Raw genomic sequence first — 27,969 nt, forward strand, 5'->3', positions numbered from 1 at the left:
CATGCGGACTATTATCAAGAAGCTCATGATACTGACAATCTACCACACTGCGAGTTCCATTTCTTTTTCTTTTTCAGAGCTGGAACCATAAAAGATTATTAATAGGAACTAACTATGTGTATTAAAAGAAAGACTAGAGAGTGGATAACTCTTCCAGATGATGGTTTCTCCCCTTTTTCAGATGGGAAACATGTGCCACCACTTCCCAAAGTCTATCCTAACTTGGTCCTTGGATAGAAGGACCTTGGACAAGAGTTCCTGGGACAGCAGACCTCACACAAGCAAGGACCCCCCAGCTACCACCTCAGGAAAAACACTAAGGTGAGGAAGTCTTAAGAGAAGCCTGCTAAGTATGGCGGCAGATCCCTAAAAATCCACCTCGTTGGTGACTACACCCCATCACTTTTGCAAGGGGCGCAGCTCGCCGCCCTCTCCCATCCCCCGCGCCCCCCGCGCGCCGCAGTTCCCTCTGAGATGGTCTGTGTGAGCCTGGGTGCTGAGTCGCTGAGCTGCTCGCTCTCCATGTGACTTCAGTTTCCGTCCGTTCCTTCCGCAAGTGCTAAAATAATCTGATGCCCCAGAGAGAAGGCAGCCCAGCGCCGCGTTTGGCTGCTCTCGAGGAGGAGGCCGAGCCTGGGAGACGATGCGCCCCGCGGAGCCACCTGGGCCTCCGGGAGCCGTGAGTATTTCCTGCACTGGGGACCTCCCCGCCCCGCAGCCACCGCCCTTCTAGGTGGGCGAGTTCGGGTCAACTTGCTCGGTGGGAGGTCAGCGTCCGTGGTCCACCGTTGGTGGCTGATCCGGAAGCTGTGGCGGGCTGCTCCCAGCCTCTGCGCAGGGTTTGGGGGCTACAGCTCTGGGTGTAGGTGGACATGCATCCCGCAGGAGCGCTTGGAGTGATGTGAGGTAGTGGAAACAACCAGGGCTTCAGAATCAGATGTGTTTTTGATTCTTGGTTCTGCGGGGGAGAATGTGAGCAGGTCAGTGAGAGTTTATGAACCTCAGTTTTATCATCTACAAAATGGGAATGGGAATGCTCCCTCCCTGTGCTGGATGATAGGATGTAATGAGAGTATTCTGTGAACACTCAGAATCCGCGGGGTGCTTGGATCTCCTTTCCTGCCCCACAACATAGCTTGAGAATCACTATTTCATTGATAAATACGTGGTGACTCATTTACAGGAACACATATTTCCAAGTGCCAGGATGTGTGTTCACCATCCTGGGGATGCAGCTGAGAAGACTCACAAAGCTCCTTCCCGCCACCCACAGAGGCTTTGTCCTGGGGAGGTTCTCTGGGATTCTGTTTCTTGGACTCTTTTACTAGCGTCAGAGGAAGACTAGAACTCAGGCTCTTCTGATTTTTTTGTCCAGTGCTCTTCTGTAGCCCTCGTGGCCTGTCCATGTGGGCTGGATTCTAGGGATATGTATGTATGTGTCTGTCAGGAAGAAGTACTGCGCTCAGAATGGGTGGTGAGCTCCACCTCAGGACGGAGAGAAGGCAAGCACGTGGGAGATCATTTAATCATGGCCGGGACTGAGAAGGCTAGGGCAGGGTTCCTCTAACTACCCGCAAGAATGTTTCCAGGGAGAGTGAGGGGACCTCACCAGAGATTTCTTCTATGATGGGCACAGTCTATTAAAAGTTTGGGTAGTAGAAACATCCAGAGTCTATGGAGCTGGCCCTCCATGATTTCCCCTGCCCATTTTACCACCTGACTTGGGGAACAAGACTGTTCCCTCTGTTGGCAGGTTGCTGCGCTCTATAGCCTGGAGACTTATTTTTCTCAGACCCCCCCACAGGTTTGTACATGTATGCCCAGAGCTCCTAGGGGAGATTGTAGAATCATGGGTCCTTTCCTGCCTTGAGGTTAAAAACAAAACCTTCACAGAGGTGCTTTCATCTAATGGGTGCCCTCGTGGGATCCTCATGAACACCTAGATAAACTCCATCCCCCTAGACTTTAAGCCTTCATGAGGGAGCCAGAACATCCCAAACAGCAAGCAGGGGCCCAGTGTCTGTTCTGAGGTCTGTGTGAGGAAGGCGCTGGCCTCTTTCTCTGGTCTTCTAGACTCCTGCAGAAGAGCTGTGCTAGTACTCATTACAACCCCATTTGGGCTTGTCCCCCCCCCCCCCCCCAGAGCTGAAACTAGACTCTTGCATGGAAGATTAGTGCTCCTTACACCATGCTCAGAGCCACACTATAGCCATGTAAGTTAGGAGAGGGTGGCTTCTCACGACTGACAAGCGCTGTCTTTCTCAGGAGCTGTTTGTTTACACTGTAGTTCCAGGGGTCTGTGCTCACATGTGGTTGCTGATATGTCATCTAGATACTTATTTATATATTTTTTCCCTTTGATATAATTTCTATATTATACTAATTCCCCACACCCACCCAGCATTCTTCTCAGCTTCATCATTGAACAAATGTCATGTGTTAATTGTGGGGGGGGGGCATTCTGGGATAGGTTAAATGATTTTGTTTTGTTTTGTTTTGTTTTAACTTAGGGGTGCTTAACTATTGAGCCACATCTCCAGCCCTCTTTATATTTTATTTAGAGACAGGGTATCAGTAAGTTGCTTAGGGCCTTCTAAGTTGCAAAGGCTGGCGTTGAATCTCGATCCTCCTGCCTCAGCTTCCTGAGCTGCTGGGATTACAGGCATGAGGCACTGTACCTGGCAGTTGATGATTTTTGAAAGCTCAGAGAGATAAGGAGAAGGGAGAAGAACATTAGTGCTTGGATCTTAGAGTCTCATAAAATTCTAGACTTAAGTTCAGGGGTCTATTAGATAAGATTTAAAAAAATTTTTTTTTTTTTCTTACTGCAGATCAAACCCAGGGCTTCACACATGCTAGGCAAGTGCTCTACTACAGAGCTATAACCCTAACCCTGGATTATTTTATTGTATTTGTTTTAGTTATTTTTAGTGTTAGGGCTTATACCCAGGGCCTCACATGTGCTTGGCAAACCCTCATACCACTGAGCTGTATCAGGAGCTACATCCTTAGCTTTAGATAAGATTCTTCTAGTTATAAATGACCAAAACCCAACTCAAATTGGATTCAGAAAAAAAAAAAAAGAGGATTTATGTTTCATGCAACTGTAAAGTTTTTAGGCAATTGTTTCAGGCATAGCTGGATCCAGGTGCTCAAAAACATTTGCCAGAAATCCATCTGTGTTTATCCTTCAGCTTTGCTTTCCCCTGTGCAGGCTTTATTATCAGGCACATCTTGTCATTGGTGGCAAAGATGGCCACCTGTGGCTCCAAGTTAATCCTCACCAGTTTGGCATCTGGAGCAAGAAGACAAGGCCTGCTCCCATTAGTTCTAGCAGCTATCCTTGTATTGATTCTCATGGACTCAGCTTCTGTGATGTGCCAATCAGTGAAGCTAGAGATATAGGATACTGTAATAAGTCTAGCCTCATTCAAAGGCCCCATCCCAGAGCCAGAAGCTGGGATCAGACCAAATAAATTACTTCTTAAGAAGGAAGGGAGCCAGGCAAGGTGGCACACCCCTGTAATCCCAGTGACTCCCGAGGCTGAGGCAGGAGGATCACAAGTCCAAAGCAACTCAGTGAGGCCCTAGGTAACTTAGTGAGACCCTGTCTCAAATTAAAAAATAAAAAGGGCTAGGGATGTGGCTCAGTGGTTAAGTGCCCCTGGGTTCATTCCCTGGTACCAAAAAAAAAAAAAAAAAAAGAAAAAGAGAGAAGGGGATTTGTTGCTCAACAATAAGATGTACTCAATAATATTGAATTGTACACTTAAAAATGGTTAAGATGGGGCTTAACCATGGGGTTGTGCCTCAATGGTAGTGTGCTCATCTAGTCTGGGTGAGGCACTGGATTGGATCCTCAGCACCACATATAAATAAAGAAAATAAAAGTGTTGTGTCCACTTACAACTAAAAAAAAATTGTTTTAAAAATGGTTAAGATGATAATCTTACATTATGCATATTTTACCATAATTAAATTCTAAAAAGAAGAAAAGAAGGTGGTGGTTCCCCCCAAAGAGGGATTGAGGAATTGTTATCATAAGGAGGAGAAATGTATGTTAGAAGGCAAAACCAACTGATTTCCAGAGCAATTGAGTCAGGTGCTGAGACCAAAACCACGTGTCTTTTCTCACTTTAATGCGTGAATGACTTCAGACTCAATGTAGGGAATAAAGAAGGAAGTAGAACTCTGCCATGATTCTTACCAGCGAGATGGGCATGAGGCGCACGGCTGGTACCAATGATGGGCTGAATGTGGCCACAAAGCCCTGTGAGGTCACGGGGACTCCCCTCTTCCAACCCCAACCCCAAAAGTCACCACAGGCAGGTGCTGTGCTGTGTGCTTGTGCCCCGAGCAACTTTCTGCTGCCATTTCCAAGAAAAATAAGAATCGGTTCTCTTTGGGAGATAGCGCTTGGGGCGTTGTCTTCTTCGCCTTGACTCCTCTCAGGCAGCACCTAAGCACTTGCAGCAGTCTAGGTCTCCGCTGCCTTCCCAGCATCTCCCTCAGTTGACAAGGCTGAGCTGTCCCTCAATCTTTAGGCTCAGGAGTCTGCTGGTCCTTACTTTCCTGGCCCTGAGCCACTTCCTTCAGCTTCAGTCAAGTTAATGGTGTCCCTGTCATTGCCCTGCCTGGCACTCTAGGACCTCCTCATGGCATTCCCTCAGTGGCCTTTCTCTTCATCTGGGTTGTTGGGCCCTTTTTCTAGTGCTTAAACTGAAGCCTCCATTTTAGCTAATAATTCTGGCCTCTTATTTCCTTCTAAATTCCCAGTGTTTTCTAAGATGTCTAGCTCCTTTGGCAGCACCTCTAACAGACCTCTGTCCTAACTTACCCTTACAGAAGATCATGGTACTCTGTGACACAGGCAGGGCTGCTATTCCAAATATCTAAGACAGCATGGCACTGATCAGAATGGGTGCTCTCATCAGAAGCAGGATCCTAGGGGATCAGCTGCTACCTATTTGGTTGCTAAATCATGGTTAGGGTCTCTGGGAGTTCCAAGAGGGGCCAGGCATCTGGGGTGAAGGCTCATGGGGTAGCTATTTACTAGCAAATATGTATCTGCACAACTCCAGCTGAATATTTGTAGGACACATGTCTCCCAGATTGGTGAATATCCATCTCCTACTTGGGTCTGAACTCACTTCTAGATTTATGCATAGTCTGTGTGACTTGAACTTTGACCTTTTGAGTCTTGGATTTCTTGTCTGTAAAATGGAAATAATAAGCAGGGACTTGAATAGGACATGCGTATACCCATGTTCAAATAGAGCAGCATTATTCACAACAGCCAAAAGGTGGAAACAACCCAAGGTCCCACCAACTGATGGCTGGATAAACAAAATATATATACCACCATTAGATTACAAAGGGGTGAAGTTCTAGAATGTGCTGAGCATGGATGAACCTTGAAAACATTATGTTAAGTGAAATAAGCCAGACACAAAAGGGCACATATTATTACATGATTCCGCTTATGTAAGAACTTAGAAAAGGCAAACTCACAGAGAAAGAATAGTGGTTTCTGGGACTGTGGACAGGTACAATAGGGAGTTTCCATTTGATACATACAGAATTTCAGTTTGGGATGATGGAATGTTCTGGAGATGGATGGTGGTAACTATTGCATGATGTGAGTGTAAATGCCTCTGAACCTCAAAAAAGTTAAAGTTGTAACTGTTATGTATATTTTCTCACAATAAAAAGTGGGAAGAATGCCTATTACATATAGCAAATATTAAAAGGATCAAAGGTCTGTGAAAAGACTTTGTATCTTTCAAGTATTATTATTCTTGTTGACTAATATTGACTAATAGCATTAAGTTTTAACCCAATTCTCTTGGCTTTATCCACGAATTTCCCCCAAATTATTATTTTTTTATGGAAAGATTTTTTGTTGTTATTGTGGTGATGGTGCTGGGGATTGAACCCAGGGCCTTGTGCATGTGAGGCAAGCACTCTACCAACTGTGCTACATCCCCAGCCCCAAGATTAAAAAAAAAAAAAAAATCATATGGCTCCCTTTCCTCTGTCAATTCACATAACTTCTAGAGGGGGGAAAAATCAGCCTTAGAACAGGTTGCCAGTGTAACTAAAGGGAATTTGAAAAGGACAAAATTGTCCTACATATTATCCTGAAAGAATACCATGAATAACTACATTATTATTTTTCATCATTACATGTATAAATACTCATTCAAGGGCAGTGAATTGGCTGGGGTGCAGTGTTACTTGCCTGTAATCCCAGCAACTGTGGAGGCTGAGGCAGGTGGGTTGCTAGTCTGAGGCCAGCCTCAGCCACTGAGCAAAACTCTGTCTCAAAATTAAAAAAAAATACAAAGATCTGGGGATGTGGCTCAGTGGTATAGCACCCCTGGGCTCAATCCCCACAACTGCAAAACTACATACATACATACATGAAAAAGAGCAGTGCATTGGTGCATTGAAAAGGATATCAGTCATTTGCACTTCATTGGGAGCTGCTTTCCTTCTAATTTTGGCGGAGAACACTAAGGCAGTGGTTAAATCCATTTTTTTTTTTTTTTTTTTTTTAGCACAGAGACATCTGTCTCCATCCAAAGTAAAACAAAGTAAGCCTCTGACTTTGCAATTTCAGGATGCTCTTCAATTAAATTGATCCAGAAGATTGAAAAAGCAGGAACATTTTTAAAAAGTTAAAACATTTGATATATCTTCTGAAGGACTAAAGGGGGAAGTGTCCTGTTGACTGCTACCTATTTTGAAATGCATCAACAAATAAGATAAACTGAAGGATGACTAGATGGATAGTTAGATGGATAGATATATGATGAAGCAGTTATAGTAAAATGTCCAGAGTAGGATCTAGGTGGTGGATATACCAGTGATCACTGTTAAATCTTTTTTTCAATTTGGCCATATGTTAAAACTTTTTCATAACAAAATGTTGGGAAAAAATTACTAATAATATGTAGTATCTGCTCACAATGCTTTTCAACAAATTAATAATTAAAAAATTTAAAAACTATAGAAACTATAACTACCTATAATATACCATCATGTCATATGGATAGTTGGATTATCATTCATCTGAAATATCAGATTATGGTAAGGATTGATACATGCAGTGGGCCTTGAAGTCTGAAGGAGTTTGGTAAAGAAGATCAGTAAAAGGGTCTTTCCCACAGATGAAGCAGCATGTGAAATGTGTGATTTTGTCAAGGATACCAAGTATCCCAGAGTGGCTGAGGCTTGTGGTATTGAGGTTGAACTGATACAGAACTCAAAGGCCTGAATTTGAATCACAGCTCTAACATTCTCCAGGTGTACGACCACACCCCTGGGAGCTGCACTCTAATGTGAATGCAACAGGATAAATAATCCTGCCAGGATTTTGTGAGGATTATTATATGTAAAGCACTTGACATAGAACTTATTCCACGGTGAGCACTCAATAAACTTGAGCTATTATATTTAAGAGCCTGGAAGGAATCTGAGAACTCTTCTGCACACCTTGAATTCTGTTCTATTGTGCAGGTCCATGTCAGGAATCTGTATCAGCCACTCCCCAGTTGCAAAAGAGCTTGCAAAAAAATTGTCACACCCCTGTTGCTCTTCTGCAAGGAAACCAAGTTGGGAGGGGCCTATATTTTCATTCTCATTCCAAGCCCAGCAATTGGCCTCAGTTATTGCTATGATCCCTGCTCCAGTACTCCACAGACTCTGAGTGGTCTCACCTCCACTGCATGTTCCAAGGTCTACACGGCACTTCACATAGACAGGACATAGTGTAGGCATTTTGTCTTTTTTATTTCAACACTAACTCTCTGTTTGCAAGGGTGACTCTGCTTTCCCTTTGACACACCCAGTCTCACTGTAGGAAATGTCTGCCATTAGGGGATGGAATGAGGGGTTTTCCTTCAAGCCTTGGAGAATTGGTGAGAGTCCCCAGCCTCCTGCACTTGAAATGGAGCCTGAAGCATCCCTTTATATTGCCAAAATTTTACTACACACTTTCTCTCATTTAGTCTTGACACAATCCTTGAAGGTCAGTGAGGCAATTAATATTGTCACCCATGGTCATCACTGGAGTGAAAGAGCTACACTGGTCCAGATCTCTTACCCCCATCTGGGGCTCCTTCCTCTGCTTATCACTCTTTCAGAAGTGACCAGAGATTATAAACCTGTGATACCTAAAGGGTTGGGCCTATCTGTACAGATTATGTGGGTCCCTCATATACAAAGATGACACTGGGACCTCCTCCCAGCCACAACAAGACATGCAAAATCAAGGTGTTATCTCCAGTGGGGGCAGATTTGCATTTTCTAAGACCTGTGACCAGATGCAGCCTGTGGCTATGGAATAGGACAGTGCAAACTGGCCTCTTTTGGTTGTGATGGGCTGGCCCTGACCACATAGGGAAACCAGTTGACTCATCTGTGGCCCTGAGAGAATGAAGTTTAAGCAGGTAGTGCTCAGTGTGGGGCTCCTCACACTGAAGTTGCAATGGGAAGAGCTCCAGGGAAGAACAGCTGCAGTGGCCTTAAACCTTTGTCCAGGCAGAGCTGAGCCTGAGCCATTCCTAGACAAAACCTTTCTCACAAGCCTGGTCAGAGCCCTAGTTGAACAGGAGTGCACTGCTTAGGGTGGGACTCCTGACCAGTGCTTGGAAATCATTGCAGGGCATTCCCTGAGCACCTTCTATCGCTCTGGCCTGAGTGTTATCACATCCAAAATGGTGGGCTAGTCCTTAGTTATTGCTATGATCCTTGGAGAATTGGTGGGGGTCCCCAGAAACTGCTCCAGTTCTTTTCAAAAGGATGGTCATTTTAAGACATTTGAATGAGGGTCACATGCAACAGAACTGTCCTTTCTCAGACAAATTCTCAGGAACATGCTTCAAGGTGCCTTCCAACAAATTCAAATAATACAACTCTTTACTTGTTCTGGCTGAAAGGGGAATCCAAGCCCCAGAGGCCAGTGTGAGGGGGACCCAGTAGTTCAATCAGCTGCTTCCAAGGTAGTGATTTCCTACTGTGGGTGAGTGTGAGTGCAGGCAGGTTGACATCCTTCAGGGATGCTGTAATAATGACAAAGACTATTTTTTGAACATTAAAAAAGCCAAAAACAAAACCAAACAAAAAAAAACTTGTCCTAATATTACAGCAACCTGCATCACAGGCACTGTAATTCCCATTGTACTGGGACGAAATTAAGGCCCAAGGTCAGAGTCAGGCTTTGAACTTGTTCCATCTTTCCCCTTGGCCTGGTTCTTCCTTCTCCCTTGACAGCTGCCTTTCCAGGGACTAACTTGCTAACATGAAACTCCAAATCTAAATCCTCTTCACCCTGAAAAGGAAAAGTGATGTCCATAATAAAACTTTTCTTGCTGGGGATGTAGCTCAGTTGGAAGAGTGCTCGCTTCGAAAGCACAAGGCCCTGGGTTCGATCCCCAGCAACACACACACACACACACACACACACACACACACACACACAAATAAATAAATAAATAAAATAAACTTTTCTTAATCATTAGTCAATGTTACTTTTTCCCACTAACTCTAAACAAAATCATTTGAAGTACACTTACAATAATTTCAGTTCTAAGTATCTATAAGAAATTCTCTGTCAGTGATATTTATTAGGTTCTGATTATGATGCATATTTTAATTTTTATGTTATAACAGATTTATTCTATTCCTTTAGAACTTCAAGTTGATTGTTGGAAAAATAGAAAATACAAAGGAGAAAAAATATACAGATGTAGAAAAAGTAAACAGTGTACAATTCTCCCATGTTAAGATTCTTTTTTTTTTTTTTTTTTTTAAGACAGAGTGAGAGAGAGGGAGAGGGGGAGAGAGAGGAGAGAGAGAGAGAATTTTTTTAATATTTATTTTTTAGTTCTCAGCAGACACAACATCTTTGTTGGTATGTGGTGCTGAGGATCGAACCCAGGCCATACGAACGCCAGGCGAGCGCACTACCACTTGAGCCACATTCCCAGCCCCCCATGTTAAGATTCTGATGTGTCCCTTCAAAAATTTTATTGAAAATATGCAGATACATGTAAAGTTTTAAAAATCTTGGAATTATATTTTGTTTGCACGTTCCTTTTTTCCTAATACTATTCTATTAATATTTTTTTCAGGTCATATATATATATCTACCGATTTTTTTTTCATTGCAGCACACGAGTCCTGTCATATAGTTGCATCATAATGTATTTAACCATTCTTTCCATTGTTGGACTTCTGACTTATGCTGATTTCCACTCTTTTATTAACTTTTTTTTTTTTTTGGTACCAAGGATTGTATATCCTACTTCATACTCACTAAGATGACAATAATTAAAAATGACAGGTAATAATGGTGCTGGAAAGGATGTAGAGAAATTAAGAACCCTCTTATACTGTTGATTGAATGTAAAACAGAGCAGCCCCTTTGGAAAACAGTCTGGCAGTGTCTCAAAAAGTTACATAGGGCTGGGTAAAAAATAATGGCTTTTGCTGGTAAATGGATGAATCTGGAGAAGACTGTTATGCTAAGTGAAATAAGCCAATTCCCCCCAAAATAGGGGTCAGTTGTTCTCTCTAATATATGGATGCTAACACACAAGGGGGGAGTGGAATGAAAGTTCAGTAGATTAGACAAGGGGAATGAAGGGAAGGGATGGGGTCAGAATTAAGAAATCTGACTTAACTTTCCTAGGTACATATATGAATACACACACTGAATCTGCACATCATGTACAACCACAAAACTGGGATCCTAACTAGAAGAAGATGTACTCTATGTTTATATAAATACATCAAAATATACTCTACTGTCATGTATAACTAAAAAGAACAACAACAAAATGTTAAATAGGGCTGGGTTATGGTTCAGTGGTAGAGTACATAAGCAAGGCACTGGGTTCATCCCCAGTTCCTTAAAACAAAACAATTTCAATAATTCTGCTCCTTGGTATATACCCAAGAGAATTGAAAGCATGCCCACACACAAACTTGAACATGAATGTTCATAGTAGCATTACACATAATAGCCCCGAAGTGGAAACAACCCAAATGTCAATCAACTGATGAATGAAACATAAACAAAATGTGGTATATTCATACATACAATGGAATTTTAGTGGTATTTAAAAGAAATGAAGTACTGATATTTGCTACAACATAAATGAACTTTGAATGCATTATGCTAAGTGAGAGAAGCCAGAAATAGAAGGTCACGTATTGTTTGATTCTATTTATATAAAATATCTTTTTTTTTTTTTTTTTTTTTTTAGTGGGGACTGAACTCAGGGACACTCAACCACTGAGCCACATCCTCAGCCCTATTTTGTGTTTTGTTTAGAGACAGGGTCTCACTGAATTGTTTAGCTTCTCACTTGCTGAACCCATGGTCTTCCTGTCTCAGCCTTCCAAGCCGCTGGGATTACAGGTGTGTGCCAATGAGCCCAGCTAAAATGTCTTTTTTTTTTTTAATGTTTTTTAATTGTAAATGGTCACAATATCTTTTTATGTATTTATTTATTTTCTTATGTGTGGTGCTGATGATTGGACCCAGTGCCTCACATATGTGAGGCAAGCACTCTACCACTGAGCTACAGCCCCAGCCCATAAAAAGTCATGAATAGGCAAATCCGTATTCAGAAAGTACACTAGTAGTATCCAGGGGATGGGGGAAAGTTGGAAATGGGGAGTGACTGCTAATAATATGAGCTTTCTTTTGGGGGCAATGCAAATACTCTGGGATTGCATAGTATTGATGATTGCTCAACATTGTGAATAAACTAAACTGTACATTTTTAAAGAGTAAATTTTATGGTATAAGCATTGTATCTCATTTTTTCCACATTTTAAATTGGTATATTATAGTTGTTCATAATGATGAGATTTGTTATTACATTTTCATACATGCACACAATGTAACCGTCTAATGTTGCCAATATCACTTCCCAGCACATCCCCCCTCCCTCCTCACCTCCCACCCTTTGGTCTCTTTCCTCTACTGAATTCCCTTTGATTTCCATGAGATCTGCCCTCGCTGTTCTTTTCCTTTTTCCTTTCTAACTTCTGCATATGAGAGAAAACATACATCCCTTAACTTTCTGAGTTTGGCTTATTTTGTTCTCTAGTTCCATCCATTTTCCTGCAATGACATAATTTCATTTTTATGGCTGAATAAACTCATTTTTTTAAAAGCCCATATTGTGGCTTATTTTTAGGGAATAGGACCATATGGTATCTTTTTTAAAGTTTTAAACATTTCAGATTTAATAGCTAATTATCAAAGTAATTCTAATCTCACTTATCAAAAATTAAATAGTTTTTGGGTTGGGGTTATAGCTCAGTGGTAGAGCACTTGCCCAGCCCTTGCCCAGTGTGAGGCACTGAGTTCAATCCTTAGCACCACATAAAATAAATAAATAAAATAAAGGTATTAAAAATTGAATAGTTTTGGTGTTAAATTAAAGTTTGAACTAAAATGTCTCTCTGGCTTTCTTACTCCTTCTGTTCCTCTCTTTGTCTTTTTTTTTGCCAGATTATGTTTTAAGCAGTTAATATATTTTGTTAAGATATTTCCCTGGTGTAAATATATATCCAAGCAAAAATCTTGCAAATAAGTTTAGTTTTATAGACAGATTTTTTTTTTGTGTGTGTATGTGTGTGTGTGTGTGTGAGAGAGAGAGAGACAGAGTGAGAGAGAGACAGAGAGAGAGAGAGAGAGAGAGAGAGAGAGAGAGAGAGAGAGAGACAGAGACAAGGTCTTGCTTAAGTTTCCCAGTCTGGCCTCAAGACAGTCCTTCTGTCTCATCCTCCTGAATAGCTGGGATACTGGCTTATGCCAACACTCTGGCACACAGATTTTTTTTTAACATTATGATGTATCAGTATTCAAAAGAGGCCATTTTCCATGTGTTACATAAATGTAATTAGTATTAGAATGCATTTTTAAAAAACATTTTGTATTTTCATGAGTTAATTTTTGGGAACTTATATGTATATTTTTTGATTTTTAAAATTTGTTTTAATTAGTTATCCATGACAGTATAATGCATTTATGCTTGATATATCATACATAGATGGGATACAATTTTTCAGTTTTCTGAGTTGTACATGTTGCAGAGTCATATTATTCTCATAGTCACATATATACATACAGTAATAATGTCTATTTCATTCTACTGTCTTTCCTATCCTCACATCCCCTCCCTCCCCTCCAGTCACTTCCTTCTACTTAGTCTAGGGTAATGCTATTCTTCCCCAGTGCCCCCCCCCACCTTATTGTGAATTAGTATTCGAATATTAGAGAAAACATTGGGACTTTGGCTTTGTGGGATTGGCTTATTTCACTTAGCATAATATTCTCCAACTCCAACCACTTACTGGCAAATGCCATAATTTCACTCTTCTTTAAAGATGAGTAATATTCCATTGAGTATATATATACCACATTTTGTTTATTTTTAAAGAAATTTCAAATCAGAAAAGTTGCAATTAAAAAGGACTCAGACTCTTCATCCAGATTTAACACTTATTAACATTTTGTGTGTTACTTTTACTTTTTCTCTCTACAGATATAGATATTTCAGTGCACATTTCCCAAGAAGAACAGTTTCTTGTATAACTACAGAATAATGATAAAGTCTGAAAAGCTAATGTTGACATAACACTATTATTTCATCCAGTCTGTATTCAAAGTTGACCCAGTAAAATTTTCAAAATTGAATTTTGGAAACATTCAAAAGTGCCTAGTGATGCCTCTATAATAATTTGAGCATTTGGTTGAGGTATCTCCTGGTTTCCCCACTATAAGTTTCCATTTTTGCCTTTGTAAAATTAACAAGTAACCAGTAGGGACATGCTTTAAAATTACATTAAGGGGCTGGGGATGTGGCTCAAGCGGTAACGCGTTCCCCTGGCATGTGCGGGACACTGGGTTCGATTCTCAGCACCACATAAAATAAAATAAAGATGTTGTGTCCGCCGAAAACTGAAAAATAAATATTAAAAAACATTCTCTCTCTTCTCTCTCTTTCTCTAAAAAAAAATTACATTAATATTTTATTTCCCAACATTTTTTCACCCTCCAGTTTTAACATCTCTGGTTGATTATTTTTTTTATACATTATTTTTTAGTTGTAGATGGATACATTATATTATTGTTATTTTTTAAATGTAGTGCTGAGAATAGAACCTAGTGCCCCACATATACTAGGTGAGCGATCTACCATTGAGCCACAACCCCAGTCCCCTCTGAGTACATTCTTATCTGCAGAATGCACTTTGAAAAATGCGGTACCAGATGCAGATTTTAGGCAATTTATTTAAATGTTCAGGTAACATCATAAATATTTCACCTACTTTTTTGGAAATATTATGAACAGATTTGTACTTTGCACTTAGGTTTATTAACCCATTTTATCCCATCATCTCAGATGTGGGACACCTACAAAAACCCAAATTGAGCAATAAATATACGATTATGTAACTTTGAAGTAAAATATTATCTTTTTAAAGTTGTATTCTTTTGAGAAAAGTAATAGGTGAGTGATGAGAGTGTTTGAAGATATTTTTAAATTCATTGTGAAATTGGCATAAACTTTGTGCAAAAATTACTTTTTCTAAATGTTCAACTGAAAAAAATATTGCATACATAAGTGATATGTGATATAAGAAATGTATTCATGAAAATATTTTCTAGAACTTGGTTATGATTTTATTTCAAGGAATGCACTATATTTCAAATTATGAATGTTCAAAAGTAACTGTCCTGGGGGCTGGGGATATAGCTCAGTTGATAGAGTGCTTGCCTCAAATGCACAGGCCCTGGATTCAGTCCCCAGTACCATACACATACACACACACACACAAAAGTAACTGTCCTAAAAATAGGGCCCAGGGACAATGTATACTGCACTGAACTGCTGCCTGACAAAATCTAATGTGTTGCTACTCATGTTCTTTTGTTGACCAGTTGTAACCTGTGTTTTTATACTCCAAAGAAGATATTAGAGAAAATACTTTTCTGAATGCTCAAGAAAATTATAACATCCCAGTGACCTATTTATAGAATCTATAGATTTTCATTTCAAAACTATTTTAATGCACCTGTGTCAATTTTGTTGAAATATTCACAGAATGTGAAAACTTGGGACTTTGTGGGTCCAAATTCTATTTTACTTCAGTTCTTTTTGTTTTCAAGATGCAACATTTGAGCCAGCTCTTGAGGACAGGGGTAGAGGGATGTTTATCAAGAGAAAATATGACACTTGTAAATGGCCTTGGCCTTGGAAAAAACCCTGAGGCATCAGGAGGCAACCTGAGCCCACTCTGTCCGCCCTCTCTCAGCTAGCGTGGTCAATCCTCCGTCATTCTTTCTATTCCAACTTCTCTGTCCTCTGTTGACTGTTTTATTCTTTTCTGTCTATGTGCCTTGTTATGTACCTCATAGCATCTGCTTCCCCATGGCAAGATCTCTGAAGAAGTCATCTCTACCTTCCCCCTCTGTGCCTTTTAGCTCTAATCTACTGCTAATGACCTAATTCTCTTCCTTGTCTTTACACCAGACTCATTCACAGGGTGCCGCTGTCAGGTAACGATTTACTACTTATGTTCAAGTGCTTCCCCAAGATTCTGGCAGCTTGGTGTGGTTGATGGTGCTGTCATGTGATTCTTCTGAGGGCTGCCCCTCCAGAGGGACTGTGGGTGTGCTAGTCAGAGCAAACCACCTGGACAGGGGAAGTTATGTTTGTGCATCAAACTGTATTTCCTGAACTACATCAGGACATGTGCTCTAATACCTCAGTGCTTCTCATAGGTATCATTTGGATCATTTGGATCATTTGGAGCTGAGTATGGTGATGCAGGCCTGTCCTTCCAGCTATTCAGGAGGCCGAGGCAGGAGGATCACAACTTTGAGGCCAGCCTGGACAACCTAGCATAGATCCTGTCTCAAAATAAAAACTAAGAAGGGGGCTGGGGATGTGGCTCAAGCGGTAGCACGCTCGCCTGGCATGTGTACGGCCCGGATTTGATCCTCAACACCACATACAAAGAAAGATATTGTGTCTGCCGAAAACAAAAAATAAATAAATAAATAAATAAATAAATAGAAATATAATGGCCTTCCAGAGAGTAAAAAAAAAAACCTAAGAAGGACTGGGGATGTAGCTCAGTGGGAGAGTGACCCTGGGTTCCATCCTCAGCACCACCCCTCCAATAAATAAATACATCTGAAAGCTCTAGTTTGAATGCCAAAATATTAAAACTTTTAGAATATCTTTAAGATTATGTGTGTATTGGTTTTTTAACCTAACAAACGTTTACTGAGCCTCTTCCTGACAAGAATATTGAAAAAGTCTAATAAAAATACCTGGAAATTTATGGACAAAAAGGTTACCATAATATTTTCTCCCCCTTTAGGAATTCCAACAACAAAAAACTTTTTATTTTAAAAAATTTCAGATGGGCAGAAAAGTTAAAGCCCAGTGCTAGATTGATCAGTTAGTAGTTTGCTTTAACTTTCTCTATTGAGCCATTTTTAAATAATTTACACAAATTATAAACACCATGAAGCTTTACCTCTAAATGATTCAGCATGCATTTCCTAAGAAGAAGGGCACTTTTTATTTTTTTAACATAAACAGGACATTATTGTCAGAAAAATATAGCAATAATCTGCTAATATCATCTGTAAATGAAACCATCTTCATTAATATGTATTTAAATCATCCACCCCAACTGTCTCAAACTTTTTCTTTTGGGTATTTTTTTTTTTTTTTAAAGAGAGAGTGAGAGAGGAGAGAGAGAGAGAGAGAATTTTTAATATTTATTTTTTAGTTCTCGGCGGACACAACATCTTTGTTGGTATGTGGTGCTGAGAATCGAACCCGGGCCGCACACATGCCAGGCGAGCGTGCTACCGCTTGAGCCACATCCCCAGCCCGGGTATTTTTTTTAAAGTTCAAGATGCACTCCAGATTCATGAATTACCCATGGCTAATTGGCTTATTATTAGTCACTTGTAATTGAGAACAGACATTGCTACCCTGCCCCCTCCCAGCCTTTCTTTGTTTTTCAAGCCTGATTTTTGGAAAATCCTGTCTTGTAGGACATCATATAGCCTGGACCTATTGGAGGTGTCCTCATGACTAGATTCAGTGCACACGTTTTGGCAAGGGGACGTTCGGGATGGTACTCTGTGTTCCCAGCAATTCCCACTGGGATGCTGGGTTCTGAGGGGATCTTACCATGAGAGATGCTTCAATCTTCCTTGATTTTCTGCTAAGAGTCAAAGGGACCAAAGCTGCTCGCTTGGAGCTTTCAGATGCTTCTTGGTAGTAGGAATGGTTTGGAGGGGTCACAGACTGGGGTTTTTGTCTTTCTTCTCTGTAGTCTGTGAACAGCTGCTTTCGCTTTCTCCCAAGGTGGCAGGTGGGATTGGCTCCTTACTTTTAAACAAACACAGACCCACTTTCTTGTGGGGCCCTCCATCTCATAAGGTAGTTACACCTTTTGCATATTCATGGGTATCACCGGTACACATTATGACATACCCCTGCCTACTCTGCTTCTGGAGGTTCCTTCCCCCAAACCAATCTGTCAATACTTATCCCTAACACAGATACCTTGATAGCTAACTGCTTTCTGCATAAGCCTTCTTTCTCTAAAGCTTTTTCAGCCTATTATTTTGAGGAGAGAATTATGTGGTAATATATGTATAACACTTGCTGAAAGCTCTTGGGGCAAAGAGGTTGCAGTTCTACCCAGGCAGCAGCTGCTGTAGTAGCAGTTGGGGGTTGGGGAGGAGGAGGGGAAGCAGTCCTGTGCACCTGGGAGACCGCATGGGATTTTCCAGTGAGATATTGAGCTGTTTCTCTTGGACTCTTTGCAGCGCTATGACTCTGAAAAAAACTTTCATAGTCTAGAATAGTGTTTCTCAATCGGAATAGCTACTATTTGAAAGTCTTCTGTTTCTTTTTAGAGTCATTGCATCTTTTTATTTAGCCCTGCTTCAAGGCCATTCTCACGTATATTATTGGATCAGCCAGGGGCCAATCAGGAAAGAGAAATCATCTAGATTATTTAAAACAGAGGAAATTTAATTTAGGAAACTGGCAACAAATGACAGAGGAGCCTGAGAAGCCAAACAGACAATAGACCACCCAGAGAAGAGCAATTTAGGAGGCTTTGACCTGCCCTCGGTAGGTGAAGGAAAGAAGGAAGGAGTGATGATACCAGAGCCTGAGGGTCACCAGGAAAGGCTCAAGGATATCTCTGTTCAAGACAGAGACAGAAATCCCCTGAACTCTTTGCTCGTTCTGCTTTCTAGCCACCCACTAGTGTCCCCCTTTGGCCAAACCTGCAGGAGGCCAGCTGACAGCAGAGTTTGGGAAGCAGGGCCTTCAGAAGCCAGCCCTCGACCTTACAGAGCAGCAAAGCAGGGGAAAGCATGGTTCTGAGGACAAAAACTCCACCAGCATAGTCATTGCCCCTGGAGTTAATCTCGTTCTGGATTACTAATATATAATTTTAAGCCAATCTTCCTGTATGCCTTTTATGCACTTAGTTAATGTAATGATATAGTCATCCTTTCAGCTGAATTATGCACTGTTTTTTTCTGCTTTGTGTAGCTGTGGGATTCTTGGAAATTATGCATAGCAGTAGCAACAACAGCTCATTGGTGTTTGGAACTCATAAATAATAATTATATTGTTAATTACATTTACCGTTCATGAAGCACTTTCACATACATTATGCTGTGTGATTCTCATAAAACTTTTTGAAATCTTAATATTGTTCCCAATTTACAGAAGTATTATCTGAGTCTTGGAGACTTTATATAAATTGCTCAAGGACAAACAGCAAGTACCTGAGTCAGAATTTAAACTGGACTGTCAGGTTCCAAACTCCGTAATCTTGTCATGATATTCTGATGTTTCATTCCAGAAGTTTCCCAGGGGGCATAGCAAGATTTTTTTCTTAGCTGGCTGGCTGAGTTTCAGAAGAAGGAGAGGATACATTTTTTAAATTTGAAAAATACTTGTTGACCTAGAAATTAAATTACCTTCCTGGGTATAAGTGACACCAGAACTATCTGGCATTCTAGTCTGGAGAGTTATGTTGTCCCTGAAGAACTACACTCTTACCGTGTACGCATCTCAATTTAGTATTTCAATATACAGGATTGGCTCTTCTAGAGAGATCAGAGACCTAGCAGCCTGTACGAGCTCAAGCCTTATAGGAGGTGGAGAAGAAGGTAATATGTCTTCCCATCTCTCAACAATAAAATACAGGACATCTAATAAAATTTGAATGTCATATAAATAAGTTTTTGGCATAAATACATATCTGACACTCAAGAGGTATCTCAGCATTTGCTAAATCTGGCAATCATCTCAAGACGAGATGTGATTCCAAGGTTTCAGGGGGCATTTTTGTGTGCGTGGCAGGGGTACTGGGAGGATACTGGGGACAGGAGCCCATATGGCCCTGCATTTGCCATCTGTGCAGGCCATGAGGTAATTATTCCTGCACAGGTGCAGAAGCGGAAAAAAGGGTCTGGAAGGGGATCCCCAGTGTCCAGCATGAATTCTGAATTGGAGGTTCTCTGTGTGGTAAGGAGAAGTAACCCAGCCAGAAGTCCAGGCTGAGGTTGATTCACTTGATTTCATGTAGGTTTTCTGTTAGTCTTTTTTCACTGGTGAATATTCAAATCTGACCAGAAAGTTAAAATTAGTCTTTGAGATGAGTAAACTTACTTGAAGAAAGGATAACAGGAAGGGGCCAAAGGTAGCCTAGATGTGTCAGCAGAAAAGGCTATGAATGGCATGGACTAGGTAAGGAGGTTTGCATTAGCGGTGGGCCAGGAGGAGACAAGGGCTAACCTGCAGTCCTTCCTAAGGGTGCCAAGGAGGGGCTGGGGCAGATGAAATGCTGGGCCAGGCACTTGCCTCCCATTCAATGCCAAGCTGGGAGGGGATTCCACCAACTGTCAACTCTGGAAGTCAGTCAGTGCAATATACAGAGAAAGAAATTACCTAGTTACTCATCCTGGAGCTCAGAGAGGGACCCCTTGCCACTCAGTCAATCTGGAACCTTGAATAGGCTATTATTATTTCTGGGCCTTTGACTGTAAAAATGTGATGGTGGATGATATAATACATACCCTTTATGGTTCCTCTTAGTTCTAAAATTCTTCTCCTGGTATATGTATGATTGATTACATTTATATATATATATATATATATATATATATATATATATATATATATATATATACACACACACTGGGGATTGAAACCAGGGACACTTTACCATTAAGAAACATCCCCAGCCAGGCTTTTCACTTTTTATTTTGAGACAGGGTCTCACTAAGTTGTTAAGGCAGTCTTCAAATTCGCAATCCCCCTGCCTCAGGATACCAAGTCTTTGGGATTACAGGCCTGCACCATCACCCCCACACACCAGCATGGCATATGTATAATGTTAAGCCCTCTTATGTCTGCTGTTCTGTGCACTAGCCAGGCAAGAGGACTGATAACCATACTTCATTACGTAATCTTTATTACATCTGAAGATTGCTCATTGTTTTAGTCAGTTTTTTTGCTGCTGTGACTAAGTTTATTTAGGGGGTCACAGTTTCAGAGGTCTTAGTCCATAGAAGAGCGGCCCCATTCCTTGGGGCCCGAGGTGAGACAGAACATCAAGGTGGAAGAGTGTGGCAGAGGGAAGCAGCTCACATGGTGATCAGAAAGCAGAGAGAGAGAGAGAGAGAGAGATGTCTCCACTGGCAGGATACAAATGTATACTCCTAAGCCTCGCCTCAATTCCTACCTCCTCCAACCACACTCTACCACTTCAGTTACCACTCCATTAATCCCTATCAGGGGATTAATTCACTAATTGGGTTAAGACACTTACAACCCAGTCATTTCTCCTCTGAACCTTCTTGCATTGCCTTACACATGAGCTTTTGGGGGACACTGCATCTAAACATAACACTCATTCATTTTCCCATCAAGTTTTTTCCTCTTCCAGGTAAAATATCAAAATCCTTTTTTCAAAGGGCTGTATTCAAATGAGGTGACCATTGAGATCCACACTTTTCTAAAAGCCTCAGTCAGTGGTCCTGAACTGGCAAACCTCCTGCCTGAATTTTCTGTGCCACTGGGATTGTAGGTGTTTGTAGCCATCCTGACTCATGTATTGTACCTTTCTAAATGCTACTAAGATGGATCAAAGTGTCCTAAGAATAAAAATGCTAATTATATAAAATAATGCATGAGTTAATTAGTTCAAATTAGTCATTTCACCTGTATGTACACTTTAAAACATCATGATGTATACGATAAATATAAAAATTGGTCACTGTTATCCATTAATAAATAACAAAAATTAAAAACATTATAAAAGGGCTGAGGTGGTGGCTCAGCAGTAGAGCCCTTGCCTCACACGTGCAAGACTCTGGATTCCTTAGCACCACATTAAAAAAAATAATAATAAGTGAAATAAAGGTATTGTGTTCAACTACAACTAAAAAATAAAATATTAAAAAAAATTATAAAAAAGCCTCAGTCAGCAAGATAAGTAGGAACTCAATTATAGAGCCTGAGGCTATGAGTAGTATTTCAGTCCCAGTTTACCCTTCATTGGTTCTTTTATTCATTCAGCACATATTTCTTGAGTTTCTGCCATGCCTCAGCAGAGTTAAACTGGAGGGTAGAAAACTCCAGCAGAATTACAAAGCTTGGGAAACACCCAGTGACACCTGATTAAGTCCTTTGCTGCTTCTTCAGTGCTGGACTCTCAGAGTTCAGCCACTTGTCCATCAAATGGTAGAGGCAAAGTGAAAATGAGCTGTTGTTGAGGGTTTCAGTGAAAGGTTGAAAGTGTTGGTTAAATTGAGGTATTTGAATAATCTGTGGGTTTCACCTCCATGTAGCTGCTGGCCTCTAAGACCAGACAGAACTGGGAACAGGCTCCTTCTACCCAACGTAGAGCAACCTTCTGGAATGCCCTTGCCTTACATGCTGCTTCTTTTCCTCTGTCCACAGTGCTGCCCTTGAGATGGAGTTGCTGCCCCTTTGGCTCTGCCTGGGTTTTCATTTCTTGACCATGAAATGGAAGAATGGAAGTGGGATGGCCATGGTGGCTTCCCAAGGGGGTTGCAAGTTGGTGAGTTTCCCCCCTGAACTCTGACTTGTCTCCTGCTCTTGTCCCAACCTTGTCCTGACTGATAGATTGTTAGACAAGGAGGAGTGTCTGGATCACTCTGAATCTGCCTCACTCAATGCCATGTGTAGCTCTTTAACTGAAGGTTTTAAAGATAATGCCTGGGAACGGCTGGCAGTCCCTGTCATCTTTCTCATACCAGGTACTGCCAGAGAGGCTTACATGTTTTAACTCATTTAATCATCACAATAACCCAGTGTTATGGAATTATTGATAGGTATTATTATTACTTCTCTATTTTATAGATAGTGGGGGCTATGGCACAAAGTGGCCCCAGTGTCACCAGCTAATCAGTGGTGGGGCTGGGCTTTAAACCTGATGTCTAAGATGTGGTGTCACATACTTGTAATCCCAGCAGCTCGGGAGGCTGAAACAGGAGGATTGAGAGTTCAAAGCCAACCTCAGCAATTTAGCAAGGCCCTAAGCAACTTAGTGAGACCCTGTCTCTAAATAAAATAGTCTGGGGATATGGCTCAGTTGTTAGGCATCACTGGATTTGATCCCTGGTACCAAAAAACAAAACAAAAATCCGGATTGGTCTGACTCATAATCCCTATACCATAGTGGAGCATACTCTAGACTAGTGGTTAGAGGTTACTGCTAGTGGTTCAGAACCATGACAGTTGGAGTTTTAAAGAATACAGCATGAGGGCTGGGGTTGTGACTTAGTGGTAGAGCGTTTGCCTAGCATGTGGGAGGCATTGGGTTCAATTCTCATCACCACATACAAATAAATAAAGAAAATAAAGGTCCATCAACAACTTCAAAAAATAAATAAATAAATAAAAGAAGAATAAAGCATGGCTGCTTTTCAGGGTGCAGGCTAGACTCTCTGCCTGACCCTTCTGGTTTGGCCGCCAGAAGCAGGGATTCAGCTGCCAGGAAGCTCAAAGAATGGACTTCTCATGACTCTTAATTTGAGGACTGTTTGCAAGTTATTACACTGGCCATTTGATGTTAAAATGAACTGGACATGGTAAGGATTTCCGGGGCTCTGGTGGCCATGTGTTCCTTTGAAGTGCTTCGGTGGGTCCACAAAGAATTGCAAAGGTCTTTACTACAGCAATTGTGGTAGGACGGGGTCTCACAGCTTGAGGAAAGCCCCTAACCACAGCACTCTTCAGAGACTCCCCATGAAGCCAGGAGACCAATGCTTACTCAAATATAGAAAAACACCTTGTCTTGGGGTAGGGGAGGGGGACATTCAATTCTGTAAAAATGCAAGTTCTCCCCCAAATTAATCCATAATGGTAAAATGGTAATGAAATACCAATCAAAATTCCAAAGACATTTTTAGGGGGAGTGGAGGGTGTGGAAGGGACCTGACAAATTCATTCTAATATCCATCTGGAGATTTAAAAACAACTCAAATGTTCAATAATGGAGGATTAATTAATTAGATGAAACAAATAATTATTACTAACTTTGGGCATAATAAATTCGTTTTACATAAGCAATCACACTCAATCCTAAAAAAATAAAAAATACAAGTATAATTTTCACTTTGCAGGCAGGGTAGTAGAGTTCTACTGATGAGGTAACTATCCCAAGGTCACCCATTTGATAAAAAACAGAGTCAAGGACTGGGGTGTAACTCGGTAGAACACATGCTTACTTATGTGAGGCCCTGTGTTCCATCCTCAGTACCAAAACAGCACAACAAAACAAAACAAAAACAAAAAGAAAATTAGAACCCAAATGAAGTGAACCTTAGAACTCTTGTCTTCATCATTGCTATTCATGCAGTGTACTAATATAGTTCCTAAAAAGAAATGTGATCAAATTTATTTTTACTGCCAAAACAATATGTCTATCATGCATTATTGGGAATGGAGTAGATTAATGAACATCTTGTAGAGTTTGTTATCATTTTTTTTTTTTTGTAAAAAGGGTAGGTAATATCTTTAGAAAAGAGTGAGAAAGAGATATAACAAAAAGTTAGTATGTGTTTTTCTGAGGGAGAGTCTGAGGTTACTGAAGAATTTAGTTTTCTATTTTTCAATACAGCATCAATTTTTAATTATCAGAGGATGTTGCTTTTAAAATCAGATAAAGAACTTGGAAGTTCAGCCGGGCACCGTGGCGCATGCCTGTTATCCCAGTGTGACTCAGAAGGCTAAGGCAGGAGGATGGCAAGTTCAAGGCCAGCCTCAGCCACTTAGCAAGACCCTCATCAGCTTAGCAAGACCCTGTTTCAAAATAAAAAAAAAATAATAAAAAAAAAAGGACTGGGGATGAAGCTCAGTGATAAAATGCCCCTGGGTTCAATTTCCAGTACCAAAAAATATATATAAGATAAAATAACTTGAAATTCTAAGAGATTAGTTCCTTGCTCAGGGTCCAAAGTTAAGAAGTGGAAGAGCAGGTTTCCAGCTTGAGTGTTAGCTCTCCTAACTTGGACTTCTTCTTACCCAGGACTCTTCTTCCCTGTTCCATTTGCCCTCAGGGATGGGGTCCACAATTTTAGCCAATCATTGACCTTGTTTTCCAACCTATAGAAATTGCCATTTTAAACTTTTTTCACTAACACCTAACTTACATCCTGTGTTTTTGCCAATTCTATAAAACATCTGGCTGAGTTAAAGAAGGCTTTATATGATTTCTGCTGTGACATCAGGGTCACCCCATCCCTCTGTCTCCTTAAAGTGCGCAATCAGTAGACCTGCTACCATATTTACTTGATACAGGTATAGGGGAGCTTCCCAGGCAAGAATATTTTGGGTGAAATGAAGGTGCCACAGTATATCTGGTTGTTGGGCAATGGCGCTGTAGATACCCAACTATTATGTCACAGTGGTAACTGTGCAGTGTGAACCATTTACCCTGTACCGACTATGTACCTGGCACCATGCTAAGCTCCTCATAAGCAGCCACTTTAATCTTACAACAACCCTTCTAAATAGGTGCCACTTTTTATCTTCATTTTGCAGAACAGACTGAAGGTTAAATTATTTTCCCAAGGTCACATAGAACATAAACAACAGAGGCAGAATTCAAATCCAGGTAGAGACCTGGTCCTCAACCCTCAGAGTTAAAACCAAACTTCAAATACAGTTGTCAATTCTCAGCACTTGATGTCAGATCTTCTCTGACACCCTGTTTTAAGTGAGGCCTGGAACTCAACTCTTGGCTGACTATTTTAAAGTGTGAAGGTAAAGAATATTTTCCTGTCCTATTTCAAAAACTCTGATCTCCAGAGTCATTTCCAGTGGTTTCAGGGACAGTCTGATGAATGAACCAAGTATCTGTGCATAAATCTGTACTTTAGAGATGTCTTTTCCACTGACCCATGTGTTTTGGACCTAGGGGGATGGCGTTGCCGACTGCAGAGGGCAGAACCTTGCTTCAGTGCCCAGAAGCCTCCCGTCCCACTCACAGACACTCATCCTGGACGCCAACCCTCTCAAGACCCTGTGGAATCATTCCCTCCAGCCGTACCCTCTTCTGGAGAACCTCAGCCTGCACAGCTGCCACCTGGGACTCATCGGCCTTGATGCCTTCCAGGGGCAAGGCCACCTGCACAATCTGGCTCTGGCTGACAACTGCCTCTCTGAGAACTACAAGGAGACAGCAGCTGCTCTCCACACCCTGCCAGATCTGCGGAGGCTCGACTTGTCAGGAAACTCCCTAACAGAAGACATGGCAGCCCTCATGCTGCAGAACCTCTCTTCACTGGAGGCTGTGTCCCTGGCGAGGAACACCCTGATGAGGCTTGATGACTGTGTCTTTGAGGGCCTGGAGCACCTCAGGGAACTGGATTTGCAGAGGAACTACATCTTTGAGATTGAGGGTGGTGCTTTTGATGGATTGACTGAGCTTAGACGCCTCAACTTGGCCTACAACAACCTCCCCTGCATTGTGGACTTTGGTCTCACACAGCTACAGTTTCTAAACATCAGCTACAATGCCCTGGAATGGTTCCTGGCAGCCAAGGAGGAGGCTGCCTTTGAGCTGGAGACGCTGGACCTGTCTCACAACCAACTGCTGTTCTTCCCTCTCCTACCCCAGTGCAGTAAGTTGCACACTCTCCTGCTACGGGACAACAACATGGGCTTCTACAGGGACTTGTACAATACCTCGTCACCGCAGGAGATGGTGGCCCAGTTCCTCCTTGTGGACGGCAACGTGACCAACATCACCACTGTCAGCCTCTGGGAAGAGTTTGCCTCCAGTGACCTGGCAGCTCTTCACTTCCTGGACATGAGCCAGAACCAGTTCCAGTACCTGCCAGATGGCTTCCTAAAGAAAATGCCTTCCCTCTCCCACCTGAACCTCAACCAGAATTGCCTGATGATGCTCCACATCCGGGAGCATGAGCCCCTAGCCGCACTTACAGAACTAGACCTGAGCCACAACCAGCTCTCAGAGCTGCACTTGGCTCCAGGGCTTACAGGCTGCCTAAGGAGCCTCCGCTTGTTTAACCTGAGCTCCAACCAGCTCCAGGGTGTCCCCACTGGCCTTTTTGCCAATGCCAGTAACATCACTACAATTGACATGAGCCATAATCAGGTCTTACTTTGTCCCCAGCCAGCTCCCTTAGATAGGGCAGGACCCCCCAGCTGTGTGGATTTCAGAAATATGACATCTTTAAGGAGCCTCTCTCTGGAGGGCTGTGGGTTAGGGGCATTACAAGACTGCCCATTCCAAGGGACGGCCCTCACTCACTTAGACCTATCCAGCAACTGGGGAATTCTGAATGGGAGCATTGCCCCTCTCCAGGATATTGCCCGCACCTTACAGGTCCTATCTCTGAGGAACGTGGGCCTCAATTCTGGCTTCACAGAATTGGACTTTTCTGGATTTGGGAATCTGAGGGACTTGGATCTGTCAGGAAATTTCTTGACTAGCTTCCCGAGGTTCAGGAGCAGCTTGGCTCTGCAGACCCTGGATCTCCGTAGAAACTCTCTCACTGCCCTTCCTCAGAGGGCTGTGTCTGAGCAGCTCCTGAGGAGTCTGCAGACCATCTACCTCAGTCAGAATCCATATGACTGCTGTGGAGTGGAGGGATGGGGGGCCCTGCAGCACCTAAAGAGTGTCGCCGACTTGGCCATGGTCACTTGCAACCTCTCCTCCAAGGTCATTCGTGTGCTGGAGCTGCCAGGCGGCGTGCCTCAGGACTGCAAGTGGGAGCGGGTAGACATGGGCCTGCTCTACCTTGTGCTTATTCTCCCCAGCTGCCTTACCCTATTGGTGGCCTGCACTGTGATCTTCCTCACTTTTAAGAAGCCTTTGCTTCAGGTAATCAAGAGCCGCTGCCACTGGTCCTCCATATACTGACCTGGTGACATACCAGGTTAGAAATTTGGTCTGTTCAACTTTCTCTGCTAGATTTTAAGATCTGCTGCAGAGGTCAGGTGTGGTGGTGTATGTCTGTAATCTCAGTGGCTCAGGAGGCCAAGACAGGAGCATTGCAAGTTCAAAGCCAGCCTCAGCAACTTAGCGAGGCCCTAAGCAACTCAGTGAGACCTTGTCTCTAAATAAAATACAAAAAGAGCTGGGGATATGGTTCAATGGTTAAGCATTCTGTGATTCAATCCCCAAAAAATCTGCTGCAGAGGCCAAGTCTGATGAGTTGAGGTTTAAATTTAAAAATTTAAATATCTCCATCCTTTAGTCCCCCCAAGTCCTTCCTCCACCCTTGTGATTCATCCTCATCATCCAGATAAAATATTTATTAAGTGACATACTATGAAAATAAAAGACAATGTGTCTCAAATATTTTTTAAATGAAACACAGCTTGC

At 41.9% G+C, this 27,969-nt stretch overlaps 1 protein-coding gene across 2 annotated transcripts; it reads left to right on the forward strand.

Moving 5' to 3' along the window:
* Window positions 1-592: 592 nt before the first annotated feature.
* On the forward strand, window positions 593-27,899 carry Nrros (negative regulator of reactive oxygen species). Of its 2 annotated transcripts, XM_026395483.2 has the most exons (3): window positions 598-679; window positions 22,050-22,170; window positions 25,534-27,899. In XM_026395483.2, the coding sequence occupies exons 2-3, from the start codon at window positions 22,063-22,065 to the stop codon at window positions 27,502-27,504; spliced, it is 2,079 nt and encodes a 692-aa protein (XP_026251268.2). In that variant the 5' UTR covers window positions 598-679; window positions 22,050-22,062; the 3' UTR covers window positions 27,505-27,899. The 2 variants fall into 2 exon arrangements, with proteins under 2 accessions (XP_026251277.2, XP_026251268.2); XM_026395492.2 differs by lacking the exon at window positions 22,050-22,170 and having other exon boundaries at window positions 593-679.
* The last annotated feature ends 70 nt before the right edge of the window (window positions 27,900-27,969 follow it).

This window comes from Urocitellus parryii, chromosome 2 (assembly GCF_045843805.1).
Source record: "Urocitellus parryii isolate mUroPar1 chromosome 2, mUroPar1.hap1, whole genome shotgun sequence".
In the NCBI taxonomy this organism is placed as follows: domain Eukaryota; kingdom Metazoa; phylum Chordata; class Mammalia; order Rodentia; family Sciuridae; genus Urocitellus; species Urocitellus parryii.

Coding starts and splice junctions, on each gene's coding strand:
- Nrros (XM_026395483.2), top strand. CDS start 22,063: ATGGAGTTGCTGCCCCTTTGGCTCTGCCTGGGTTTTCATTTCTTGACC. Junction 22,171..25,533: donor CCCAAGGGGGTTGCAAGTTG/GTGAGTTTCCCC, acceptor TTTTGGACCTAG/GGGGATGGCGTTGCCGACTG.